Source organism: Ambystoma mexicanum, chromosome 4p (assembly GCF_040938575.1).
Source record: "Ambystoma mexicanum isolate Mex_15411 chromosome 4p, UKY_AmexF1_1, whole genome shotgun sequence".
NCBI lineage: Eukaryota > Metazoa > Chordata > Amphibia > Caudata > Ambystomatidae > Ambystoma > Ambystoma mexicanum.
The window spans coordinates 828,097,147-828,110,243 of NC_090927.1; the positions used below are offsets into that span (position 1 = coordinate 828,097,147).

The 13,097-nt window shown below is 45.2% G+C and overlaps 1 protein-coding gene across 1 annotated transcript in view; it reads left to right on the forward strand.

Moving 5' to 3' along the window:
- The first annotated feature begins 4,283 nt into the window (after positions 1–4,283).
- The window catches only part of FAXC (failed axon connections homolog, metaxin like GST domain containing), a 513,582-nt gene continuing 504,768 nt past the window's right edge, over positions 4,284–13,097 (forward strand). Inside the window, exon 1 of the mRNA XM_069606407.1 lies at positions 4,284–4,802. Coding sequence (XP_069462508.1) covers positions 4,525–4,802 — 278 coding nt within the window. The 5' untranslated portion in view covers positions 4,284–4,524. The remainder of the gene's footprint in view (positions 4,803–13,097) is intronic.

Sequence of the window (13,097 nt, forward strand, 5' to 3'; positions counted from 1 at the left end):
CCCTCCCACGTGCAATCCAAACCCCCAAACAAACACACCTGCTGTTTAAGGTAATGTTCAGTGCAGTGCACTGAGGTGCAAGTTTCAACTTCTTCCTACACTTTTATTTACAAACTAAACCATTCTGGAACGGTTTCTTTTTAAAATAAAAGTATAGGAACAGTAAAAAACACGGGAGCACAGCTCCCAACCGCTCCTGCCCACTTCGATCACTGGGTGCTGCTTGCTTGGCACTTGCAATGATGCTGTCCCTTATACCACATATTTTGCTATAAAAGAAATCAAAGAGGTCATTACATAAATCAAGGAAGTGGGTAAGGCATGAACTAAATTCGGGAAGAGGAGTCAGGGTCACTGCAGATGAAAATTGGATTCAGGCAGAATTATTTTAAGAAGGGATACGATTGTAATAGTGCTTCTGTTAAGCTTGCCAGGCTGTCTTGTGATTTTTACAAATCTATACATATGGACAGTGGCATGGCGACATTAGGCTTTAACCCCCTCGCCCCGCCCCTACCCCTGAGATTTTGGGTTATGTTGACTTGACCTGGCTGACCTACAAGGCCGTGACAGGACCGGACACAGACTATAAATGGTGCCTGCAACTGCACTGTTAATAAAGAACCGGCAATTATAATGTGAAACATTTCATTGTTTGCAACTGCATTCGTATGCATACATTTTTAGGCAATGGAAATCATGATGGGGTGTTTGTACTTGTCATAGCGGGGATTGGAAGGGTGGGACAGGAGGCAGCTCTTTCTCACAGCAGTCCTTAAGTGTGTGGTTTCAGACATGAAGGAGAGAGTTAACTTTTTAGTTTTGGTTATTACCTGGCGCGTGCGCCTCCTATAAGCCAACCTATTGCATTAGAGTAGCAATAGGGAGAAATGGCACATGAGAAGGGACACAAAGCTTGTAGGTGTTGTTTGATTTGCCCACCCATTGACTGGCCATGGCTATGCTAATTCCTAAGGCCATTCTCTGCCCCTCCTCATGCAAACTCTTAGAGGTCGCTTTAATGAAGCTTTACCATCAAACTTTGCACTCAGCGTAACGTGCCTGCCAGTGTTTTTTTTCCAAAAGCAGTTTTCTGAGATTTAATGACTTAATTGGAGCTGTAAACCCGCTAGTGGTGTAATATATTTTTTTACCGGATCTGCCTACAGCCAGCTACTCGATTTATAAGCACTATGCATGTCCTTCACTGAAGTCCTGTTAAAAACAAGCACGGACAAACCCAACCGCTTTGGCTGGTTCACAAGTATTAGGCCTTTGCCAAGCACTGCTATTAGAAGTCAAGGGACTCGCATCATTTTGCACCTGCTACCATCAATGGGCAGTTAATACCAGCACGGCAGTCCCTGGCAAGTGCCTTTCCCATGCCTACACAAAAGCCTAAACTGTTGCCAATACATGCTTTAATGTTGAAGCTTCACCAGAATGATCTCATTAAGTTGAGTAAATATGTTTGATGCCCCCATGGAAGTACGTTTGCTCTTCCGACGCAGTCTCTTAAGTATCCCCTCTCCCAACATTGAAGGGTTATCCCCCGTAACCCAAAAATGTAGTCTAGTTGCATCCCTGCATACGCATACATTGGACAACAATGGTTCAGTGGACTAGAGAAACCTGGTAAAAGTCTATCCCAGATTCCCAACTGAGACTGTGCTAGGCCGCCCCAGAATGCCTCTGTTAGGGAGAATTCTCAGAAATGTGCAAATTCCTTTCTACCTTAGAGACCCCCAGCTCTTTTGCTGGACTCCATGACTTTTAATTTCTAACCTGGAGAGAGTGAGCCCTTTTTCTCACTCTCATGTATTTTAATTGTGATTTGGACCCTGTCCCTCATTAGGACCCTGGCGTTAAGGGGTTAACGGCGCCGTAAAAGGCTGCGGCGCCATTAACCCCTTGACACCTTACTACGAGGTCCCTTTGCGGCTCCCGACCTGAACGGCTGGTCTGGACCAGCCGTTAAAGTAGGGACCCGCAAAGGGACCTTGATGGCAATTACGGTACCGCAATTTGCGGTACCGTAATTGCCGCCTTCCCCATTCCCATTGAGCCGTATGGGGCAAAAATGGGAATGGGGAAGGGCCATGGAGAAAGGGAGAATTACCGCCCCACCAACCTTGGAATGGGATTGGTAATTCCAACTTTCTCCATGGCGGACTCCGGCATGGACCATGGTGCTAACAGCACCATGGTTTAGCGCCGGAGTCCTAATGAGGGCCCCTGTGTTTTCTTTTCACTTTGGAGTCTGTCAAACTCCATGGGCATCATCTTTGCATTGTGACACACAGCACCGTCAGTGCAGTGGCACAGGGGAGTCTCTCAGATTTCCCAAAGGTTTAAATACCTTCTCTTGGTGAAACTACTGTGTCCAAGATCAGTGAAGTGAAATTGACTTTACTTACATTTTGTAACTTTCTAGACCCAGCACACACTAATTTACCATTAGGTGGTGGAGGGGTTACTTAGTATCCTCTTTGTCTAGTTTCTCATGTAACATTTTTTATGTTACTCTTTCTACAAAATGGCTGGTGGTAGTGGTTTACTTTTTACTACCATTGTGTTTTTTTACCGCATGCTGCGTTCACAGCCACAGTAAAGCACCTATGGGTGCCCATTTCAACAAAATGGCCCGGCCTTCGTTTTTTGTCATTTCTTGCTGGAAAGTTCCTTCTTGCTATTTACTCTGCGTGCCAAACCAGGTTTGGTCCCTTTGTTCATTTTGTCTTTGGCGGGATTCACGAGTGAAGCCCGCCTCTGACTCCAGTATGTCTGGCAGGGGCAGGAAGTAAGGGAGGTGCCTGAAACTCCCTCTGCTTAATCTCCTTGGTTACAGGAATTCACCCAAAGGTGATTGGCCGGCTGGCTATCCGGCAAGGACAGCCACCCTGCTCTGTGATTGACAGCTAGGCTGAAATGAATGGGAGAAACCTGCATAAAAAGCGAGGCTTTTTGGCTTGGAAGGCAGAGTCGACTGATGTTGCTATTTGCTGTCAGACGCGAGGAGCTGAAACACTGAAGGACCGCTGAATTGAAGTTTGCCCATTGCTGCCACTGACCGTCCCATTGCAGAGCAGGAGTCCCCAGATTTCCTCCCTCTTGTTCCCACGACTGAGGCTCAGGAACAACAGGTTCTGCAGAGCTGTACAGGAACAGAAGCCAGCTGGAACCATTTCTTCTAAAGAGAGGTACTGTACAGTCTAAGAGAACTTACCTCTTGTTGTGTAGCCTTGCTCTCAGTTGAGGCCTGTCTTAGTTACCTTGCAGAGTTGCTAAAGCTTTGCCCCTCACAAGCCTCCCAGCTTGTGGCCCTTCAAGTGTTCTATTTTCTAAAAACATTTCTAAAAACATTGTGCAGGACTTTTTACCTACTTGCAAAGATATTCAGCTCCCCTAGATATTTTGCAATTAACATTGGCTGTCCTGGCTCCCTGAAAGACTCCTCTTTACCTCTGACTTTGTGCTTTGGCTTTTCCCCCATGAAAGGGTTAATTTTACTCTGCATTGCAAGGTTTTAAAAAGTACTTACCTGTTTGTGAATTATTTGTTTACCTTTGTTGTATTCCTCTCTTCTATCTTTTACACCAAACTCAGTATTGCTCTAAATGTACCAGTGATAAATCAATGTCCTAGCTATTTAAGTCACCTGATGGTGTAGCAAGTGTCTGTGGGCCATCCCCAATGGATATCATCTGATTTAGAGAAACTAAAAGGGTGTTTTGAAGTGTATTATAAGTGTTACATATATATTGCTCCCTTCTGAAGAAGGCTTATACAACTGACTGTGAAATAAATTAATAATTGTTTTGTTGAATATAAGTGTTTTTTTGGATAGCTGCTACTGTGAAACTCCGTGCCACAACATTAATGCCCAGCCACACTACCAACCTGTGTAGATCAGGCTTACACCAAAGGTTGGGTCCCTATTGGCAAGGTTTTTGTAGTGACCCCGAAGGGTACTGCATACAATCTTGCCTAATAGCCCCTCACTTGATTGCCCCTCTATTGAGAGGTGCAACCTGTGCGGACGACCGTCCAGTGGGTAAATAAAAGCCTGCAGATCTACGAGTCCTACGCTTGATCTGTGTGATCCTGGGCATTCAACTTGACTATTTTCGGCAAAAGGGCTGCCCAAGTTGGCTCTCAGTTGTTTATTACTTGCGTTAGACCACGCCAGTGTACGTGAGCATCCCTTCCACCTGCAGGAAAATGTCCACAATAACGCTACAGTGATGACATCAGCAGCCTGCACCTCCCGCACTGGCACAAAGAGGGAGCAGCCGGGCGGGAGTGGGCAGCGGTGGCAGCAGCTGCTCGGCGTTGCTGCTGCTGGACCGTGCTGTGGGAGAGGTCGAGGAGGAGGAGGAGGAGGCGGAGGCGCTGCTGCTGCTCCCAGGCCGCCTGCTCCATCTGCATCTCTCTCCGGCCGCTGCCCTCCTCCTCCTCTTCCCGCAGAGCCTGGTCCATGCCTCTCCCCGCTGGCGGGCCGGGGGTCCGGCGTGCGGCAGCAGCATGCACTGGGGGGTGGGCTTCAGCTCCTTGCCCCGGTCGTGCGTGGTTGATCTGAGCCGGAATCAGAGCCCGCTGTCACTGCACTGGTGCGGAGGGGCGGCCGAGGAGCAGTACGCCTCCTTCTTCTATGGGGACATCGTCGCGTTCCCGGCGCAGGATCCCGGCAGCACCATGTCAGGGCTGGGCTCCGACTCGTGGTGGAAAAAAACCCTCTACCTGACAGGGGGAGCGCTGCTGGCGGCCGCTGCCTACCTCCTGCATGAACTGCTGGCCATCAGGTGAGAGGCAGGCACCCCAGGGTCGTGGGCACGGGCAGGGTTCAGTGCACACCACCAGGGGCAGATGGGGACTGTGTGGACACGCGCAGACGGGTGTGAGGAAGGTATGTGGGTACACAAAGCCATATGGGTCTGCGGGCTTATGTTTGTACAAGATTCTGGGGGACACACACAGGGGATTGTGATTGGAGCTTTGGGTCACAGTCTGAGGGGCATGGACATGTGTGGGCGACACAGATCCGGATATCTGAGGCCTAGGGCACACCATGGTGACCCATGGTGCTCGTACCCCCCGGAAAGGGCAGGTATCTGGGACGCACCTATTGCGATGAACCCAGACCTACAGGGAAACCTGTGGTATTCGCAGGTCTGGCACACCCAGCAAGGAATGGGAACGTACACAACCAAAGGCCATGCGCGGTCGATGGCTACTGTACACAGGGCAAGCGCATACATGGGGTCTGGGGCACATAGCCCTGGAGTATCAGGGATCCGTGCCCCCACGCAGCCAGGGTAGGCAAGTTCCTAGGGGCACACGGGTATACGTGAGACATGCACGTGTGCATAAACACCCAGAGGATGCTGAGAACCACGGGAACTCGCTGTCCCTGCCAGGCAAAATGACATTTGTGTTCGACCTTCACTCATCGATTTCCCGAAAGAAACAAACGCACACACTCGCTCTCTGTTCCCCCAAGAGCTGTTTCCCCGTGTCTCCGGTCCACCTAACCTTGGCCTAGCATACATTTAAACGTCGTATTTGTATTTACAATCAGTGGAGCCCTTGCAGACATGCTGGCAGGCCTGTGGCGAGGAAGAACGGAAGTAAACACCGTCTCCGGTGTGAAGGGTAAAGCAGAGAGCTGTCACCTCGGCAGTGCACCCCAAGCGGCTGGCGTGGCTGGCCCTTTAATTTCAACAACCAATCCATATCCACGGTAAATAGGGTGCTGTAGCCCCAAGAAACTCACGCTATTTCATGTTGCGGTACTGGTACATGCGGCCGCTTGACAACATGACTGTAGTCAATAGTGAGAAATTAGCCGTTCAGCACAAGTCTAGAGCGTTATTTTCCTTGATGATGACGTACTGTTTTCTGCCACATCTCCCAGCTGAGTCTGCACCCACAGTCTTTCTCATTAGGCGCGGGGACTCAGGGGGAGGAGCGTCGTCTAGGGAGTGAGACCTGAAAGTAAACACGGGGCATGGTATTAGGGTTGTTTATCTACTGTGTATTGTTACACATTGCTAATGAGGCCTGCGTATTGCAAGCATCATCTATATTGGGGATGTTATGATTTGATGATGAATGGTGGTTGGCCAAGCACAGGGATGGCATCGGATGGGATGGAACAGTAAGAAAACATGTTCTTATATTGTCGATGTTGGTATGTACACGAATTGAAAACATTAACTTTTATATCCTAAGTGGCGTCGACCCCTCTCCTCCTCCCCCCCCCCTTAGTGGGAATATGGTATCTTCCATAGATTCGTTGTGCTGGGAACCTTTTTATATGTGGCAATACCTTCATATTTGCAAGGGTGAGTTGACCCTGCTGTCCTTCCTCTCATTGTAGCTGCAGTCTGGCGCCCCGGAAGCGCTTGTGGGCAGTGCTAACTGCAGCTATTCCTCGGTCTTATGCAGGGTGCTACTTCTCAGAAAGAACTACACATGTATTTGACTTACCTTGGGAGTGATCGTGCGATAAAAGAGACACACGCGTGGATTAGGTTTCAACAACATCTCCTTTTTCGCAAGGCAAGTCTGCTCTAACTTTATTGCAACTTGGGCCGCACCCGTTAAAAACTAGTACATGGTGACAAAATGGTACATCATTTAGCTAACCTCCCATAACAGCACGAAACACATCTACCACTCCCCTGTGGTCTCTTGGACCCAAACGCTCCTGCCTGTTAGGCCTCACAATGTACTCTTCACCTGAGCTTTTTTCGCTGAAGAAAAGATTAGCACAGTCCTACCTTTTATTGCAAACTAATGAATGCCCTCTGGTGAAAAGATAGTACATTCAAAACCCTAGGCGCCGCTCCGCAACACACTCAACCCTCCCTCAGTGACCACTCTCTCTCAAATCGCTAGCCGTTACCAGGTCTTTGTGACCTCCAAGCCCTCCTGCCTTGCCAGTTGAACCTCTTCACACCTCTTGTGCCATAGCCTCATAGCCCTTGTGGAAACACACAAGTAACCCTCCCCAGACTGCGTGCCTTCTACGCCCCTCATTCCCCTTTCCCTGTTTAAGCAATTGCCCTCCTGATTCATTACCTTATGTAAATGGCCCTCCATATGAACGACGCACATATGAACCCCCATTTCTTTATTAAAATGGCGGGAGAGCTGTACCGAGCCTCAATGCTCTATGCACTGCATACCGTCTTTGAGGCACAGTCCTATTTACCTCCTTCCGTTCCCTTTTTATCGTCACTTGGTGTTAAGCTTTTAGAAAGAAACCGTTTCTATGCTAACTCGGTTCTGTGCCACCCGCCTTCAATTCTGCTATGTTCCTTTACATAGACTTACACATTCCGGAGAGACATCTGAACAAATTAATTTCCCCCAAGATACGTGATAACTTAGTCCAGCCTGTGACTTTTAAGTTCCACTTCGAACCTCATTGTAGTAGCTGGCTCCACAGAACACTACTCCTCCTGGACCAGCAGGTTCCCCCCGTGAAAGCGGAACCCTTAACGGCTTTCCATAGGATGTTTGATTATGAGACTCAACCACTTTTCATTGGCATGATCCATTAATCAGATCTTCTCCTTCACAGCCTGAATCATAGACACTAAAGTTGGGTGGAGAAAATCACTGAACTGCATTGTTTTAACCCTCATGTTATATACTCCGTCCCAAAATCCCTTATAAATGCTAGAGCACAACTTGACCCCCAATCTAATGCCAACCTCAGCCATCCCTAGTCTTGCCCCGTCTCTAGCTGCACTTCTGACGAATATCTGCCAGAGAGGTTTGGCTGCATGGGCGTTAGCCTTGGATCTGCGCCTGGTGCCCAGCCATGAAATCTCTGCTATTGTGCCCAAGACAGTACATCTGCAGTATTTGTATCCACCACCAGGACGTGCTTGGATTTAAAGACCTTGTTACATTCCAAGCTCCCTAGACCCAGCAACCTCTATTAACGAAGCACACATTTGTCTTGCATTGTCTGCTTTTGTATCTCGTTCACTGCTGCCCGATTGTCATAATGAAAAGCTCTGCCTTGTGCTTCGTCTTTTCTCCCCACAATTTCATGTCCACAATGACAAAGTTATGGGGAAACTTTAGCACTCTGCGCAGGCTCACCCTAGACTACAGGGCAAAGTGGGCAGTGCCAACGATCCACCACAAGATTCTGGAATGGTGGACAGTGCTCCAGATAAGATTTTGAGTTGGAAGTATTTTACTCCCTATTTTTAAACTTTGAGAGTAAATGTGATTTTAAGAGAGTAACAATGACATTTCTCCTTTGCAAGAGAGTAAAATACAATGCATACAATAAGCAGTGTTGCATAGCAATTTGCTATGCAATTCTGTAGGTTTGCTAATCAAATGGGCACTTGTGTATCAAAGTTAGCTATTTAAGTTGCCCTCGTCTATTAAATCACAGCTCACCCTGCATTCCTCTCATCCTCTCTCGTCCTCGGTGCTCTCAATCTCTTTTTCTCTGTTCACAAGTGCTAATGGAGAGAAAATGCAGCAGTAATTACTAGTGCCAAAGGCATGTGTGGGAGTGCTAGGCAATAATTTCTTTCTTTTTCAAATAATTGCAAACCAGAAATAATCGGGATGATAGTTTTACTGAGCTTTCAATATCTTGTCTGGCAAAGTCCACTATGTGTCAACTTTATATATTTTTAAAAGACAATCTTGCAATTCCATTCCTAAAATGTAAGTTTGTACATAATGCATAATTACAGTATTGATACTGTAAAACACTGCATCATCTCCAGTAAAGTTTAGGTTAGTGTTCTAAATTTCATAGTGTCAACTGAAATTCATTTTGGTGGGAAGATGCATCATATTGAAAAGAGAACACTTTTGAAAATGTACATGAAAACATGATCAAACGCTTTTGATGGCAAACCTAGTTCTATAAACTGCAGGTTGAATACATCTTGCAACTGGTGCTCCTATGAGCGAACCCATATTCCTTGACATTCTATCTAATCACCCTGTTGCTTTATACCAGGTACCCTGAAAGTGAGATGACCACAAACTACAATGTTCCACCTAGTTTGCTCTGTTCTCTGCTTTCTATGAAATCCACTCTGCTAAGTCTTTCTTGCCTTTTACATAACGAATACACTATGCAAACTAGATGCTTATGCAAAGTAGTGATCAATAGTTCCATCCAGTCTGTATATCTACAGATCTACTGCAATGCCAAACACTGTAGTTGGCCTCCTGAGCTCGCTTTGCTTAATGAATATATCATATATTGCAACCAGCAGGAAACAGCTGGCCAAACTGTTTTCAGAGCCTTTTTATCTTATATATTTGTGTCTATTCATGCAGCTAACCTTCTGCATTTTACAGACTCTCATCTAAGGCACGCAGTCTATTCGCCTACTCGCATAGTCAACTAGATTTTATGAAGGGCGAGTAGCATTTGCAAGAGATGTTTGAAACTTTTATTTAACATTTACTTTGTTTGTAGTAAATGTCAAATAAAATGGGTTATTGGTGAAAGGGTCCAATGCAATTGTTTCAAATGCAATTGTTTCGAACCAAAAGGACCGGAAAAAAAAGTCAAATGCAGGTTATTTTTTTTTTGGGGGTCCGTCCCCAAACCCCCTTTTTTTGTGTGTAAAAAAGTTTTTTTCCTATACGAAAGCTAAACATTTTTTTTTAAAAAAGGCTTTCGACTTTTTTCCCCAGTCCTTTTGTTTGAAAACTATTGTATTACGAAACAATGTATTCGACCCTTTGACCGGACACCATAAAATGTCAAAGGTTTTATTGTGCAAGGCGGCCTCTGGGTGGCAGCATTGTTCCGAACATAAAGTGGGTTTATAGTGACATGCACCGTTTTACAGAAATCACATTTTAAATTTGTTGTCCTCCGTTGCTTTGGGTAGAGTCAATTTCTCTTAGATTGATTAGGTAAACTAAGTTACCCGACCTGCAGGTCTAGCTGAAGATTTTGCAAGGCCGGACTCCTCTCACTAATGTCTTATTTCAGCAGTACGCAAAACTGCTCTATTTTTGTTCATTTCATGTCTTGGGTACAAATAACTTCTGGTGACATTAAAAATATTAGTACAAAATTGCTAATCAAATGGGTCTGTTTGCTAATCAAAAAAGATTTAATCAGCAAACTCTGCTAATCAATTTTTGAAAACTAATTTATGCCTTGAAATGTATGTGACATCCAGTGGACGTGTGCAAAAACTGTATGCGAAATCATTACTATGCGCCAGCTTTCTGCTTAGTGACAGAATACACCTTTCATTATTTCTCTAAAGTCTGGCCATTTTGATCTCTCCAGTATATATTTAAATGTTGAAATCACAAAAACCTAGCCGATTACATAGTAAAGCAAACATGAATTGTATTGTGTGTTTTGAGGTTCTATAGCAGAATTGTCTTCTGATGTTTAATGAAAGTCCTAATTTCCTGGAGCTATTACTACCCAATGGTATGCCAATGTTATGATACAACAGTGCAGAGAGGCAAGGGCTCCATGCTAAATTCTATATCTAATCGAATGGTCAAATGCTTATCTATATAGCGAAATTTGGCAACGTACATAAAACATATTTATCACAATTATCACCAAACCAAAGCCGGTACTCCTTTATTGATCTCAAAAGGATGAAAGGCTGAGTTGACCTTGCTGGGATTCGAACCTGCAACCTACAGATCACGCACAGATTCCGAGAACAAGTGCTTAACTGCCCGAGCTATCTTATTAGCTAACATCCTTTAGAGGGCGGTTAACTGAGTATCGACTGAGGTATAATAATCACAGTACTTGGATGTTGGATGAAACATTCATGAAGCGCTACATAAAGTTTAATACCTACCTGGATTAACACAGGGACAGGTTTTGCTGAGTTTCTATTTCAATTACCAATGTAACTTATTTGTTTGTTTTTGAACAGCGCTTGTACTGTAATGGAAGTAGTTAGGGTAATAGAAACTTGTATACAGTCTGAGCCTCTCGCTGACAGACAAACGACGTCTATTCCCAATCCTGTAGAACTAGTCACTGAACAGCACACAAGCATGGAAGGCTCTGTTCCTTCACTTGAACTACAAATGCACACACCTTTCACTCTACAAACTGCTAATGACATAGATACTCAAGCTAATGTCTTTCTCGGGGTGATGGATAATGGCCCTATGCCTATCTCAGATACATCTATGCTCGCTCCTGGCATAATCTCGGCCTTAGAAAGGCGAATTAGTCTCTCTCTCGGCCCTTCTACTCCTGTATCAGCTTTTTGCGGAGCGAGGGAACATGTCCATTTTCATCAGACGCCATGTCCACCTTCAGCGCCTTGTAATCAACCCTCTTCATCCAGAAGTCATTCACGTGAAATGTTTGCGCTGAGCAAAATGAGAAGCTCCCCCACTTTTGAACCTCAATCTCTCATGAAACCACAACATGAGAATACTGGATTCTCTGATCCTTTGAATAATCATTTACCACATGTGCCTTCCCTTGATCCTATTGCTCCTCATTCTCCTATATCCCCAATATCGAACAATGAAAATTCCTCACATTTATTGGAGCGTGAATTACATTCCTTTCCTGTATTAACTCGTATTTTAAATTTATTGGACAGGGGACACGAATTTATACACGTGTTGTTAAAGGATATAAAAGAATCTATTGTTGACAATTCGATTAAATTAGCAAAAATCGAAGGGTTTATGTTAGCCCAGGAATCCTGTCATAAGTTTCATGTTGCTTGTCCTGAACGTATGGCTGAGCTTGTAAAGAGAGGTTTGCCTGCCAACCTGGCAACCCAGGCTTCAACATCACAAATTACACAAACAACCGAGATTACATATTTGTTAAATGGCATGGCCACCACTTTTGCTAATGCCACTGCTGGAGTTAGTTTGCCTGCAACTTCTACTTCTGGCCCAACCCCAATGGACATAGCAGAGGTGGCGAAACTTCAGCATGAGAGAATATTACAAATTGAACAGCTGCTATATAGATCAGAGCTGTTCTCAGCTGACCTTCTTAACAATGATTTAAATGCTCAGGCTGCTACTGCGGATGAGCAGGCTCCTGATAGTCCCTCAGCGATTACAAACTTACTTGAGGATTCCATCTTGACCTCGCCCGATTTGTCTGAGGTGCCTTCAAATATTTATCATCCCTCTCAGAGGATAAAAAAATCCTATCAGAGAGCATTGAAACGAAGAAATAAAGCAAAGAAAAACTATGCCGCCATTGCGAATGGTGGCAGTGCAGCCATCTCTTTGCAGGCTTTAGCCAAAAATTGCACTCACGGGGATGTAACACTGAATACTTCACAAATTGGAAGCGAAGACTTTCGTTTGAATTCTAGCCAACTGAACGAAGAAAGCTTAATGGCGTTACAAATAAATTCCTCTAAAAAAGCCAAAAAAAAAGCAAAGAAAGGAATGTGTTCAAATTCTCTTAAACCCATTATTGAGAATGCATTAGAAGATCTTACTCAGGCTGGAGAATTAGCTGTCTGTGGAGATGCTGTAAGTTCTAGCACGTTAGTTCAGGCAAATCTCAATACTTTCTTTCCCCTGATTGCAAACAAAAAAACATCGGGCTGTAGCGGGACTAGCAATGTTAAGAAAGAATCCCTAGAATACATTACTCCAACTACTATGAATGTTCCAGTAATGTTTCATCAACCCATGTCTACGACGCAATTGCAAGAACCTCAATTCTCTCTCCCGCAGAACACTGACACTCAAATGCTCCTTCCAACTGTGTTGACAGCCACTAATAATCCCAGTGGAGTAGCTCTAGCAATGCAAGCTGGTTCATCTTCTGGCATCGCCACTTCTTCAGAGGTTACCCCAGTAGTGGCTGCATTTCCTTCTGCGGTGGCGAGTGTGATCTGTCGAGAGCCCATTGCTGAATGTACCCCGGCTGTCACACAGGTTATAGTTAATCGTGATCTGCGCTCCTTCAATGAAATCCCCGAAGAGACGCAGACCTTGATTGGCTGGTCCAGTAATCAACAAATCAATGGAGTGGCGCCCATCAATCGCTCATTTTTGATGAACACCATATATAAAATCCCTTCGCTGCGTAATTTAATTTCCCAAGACATCGAATG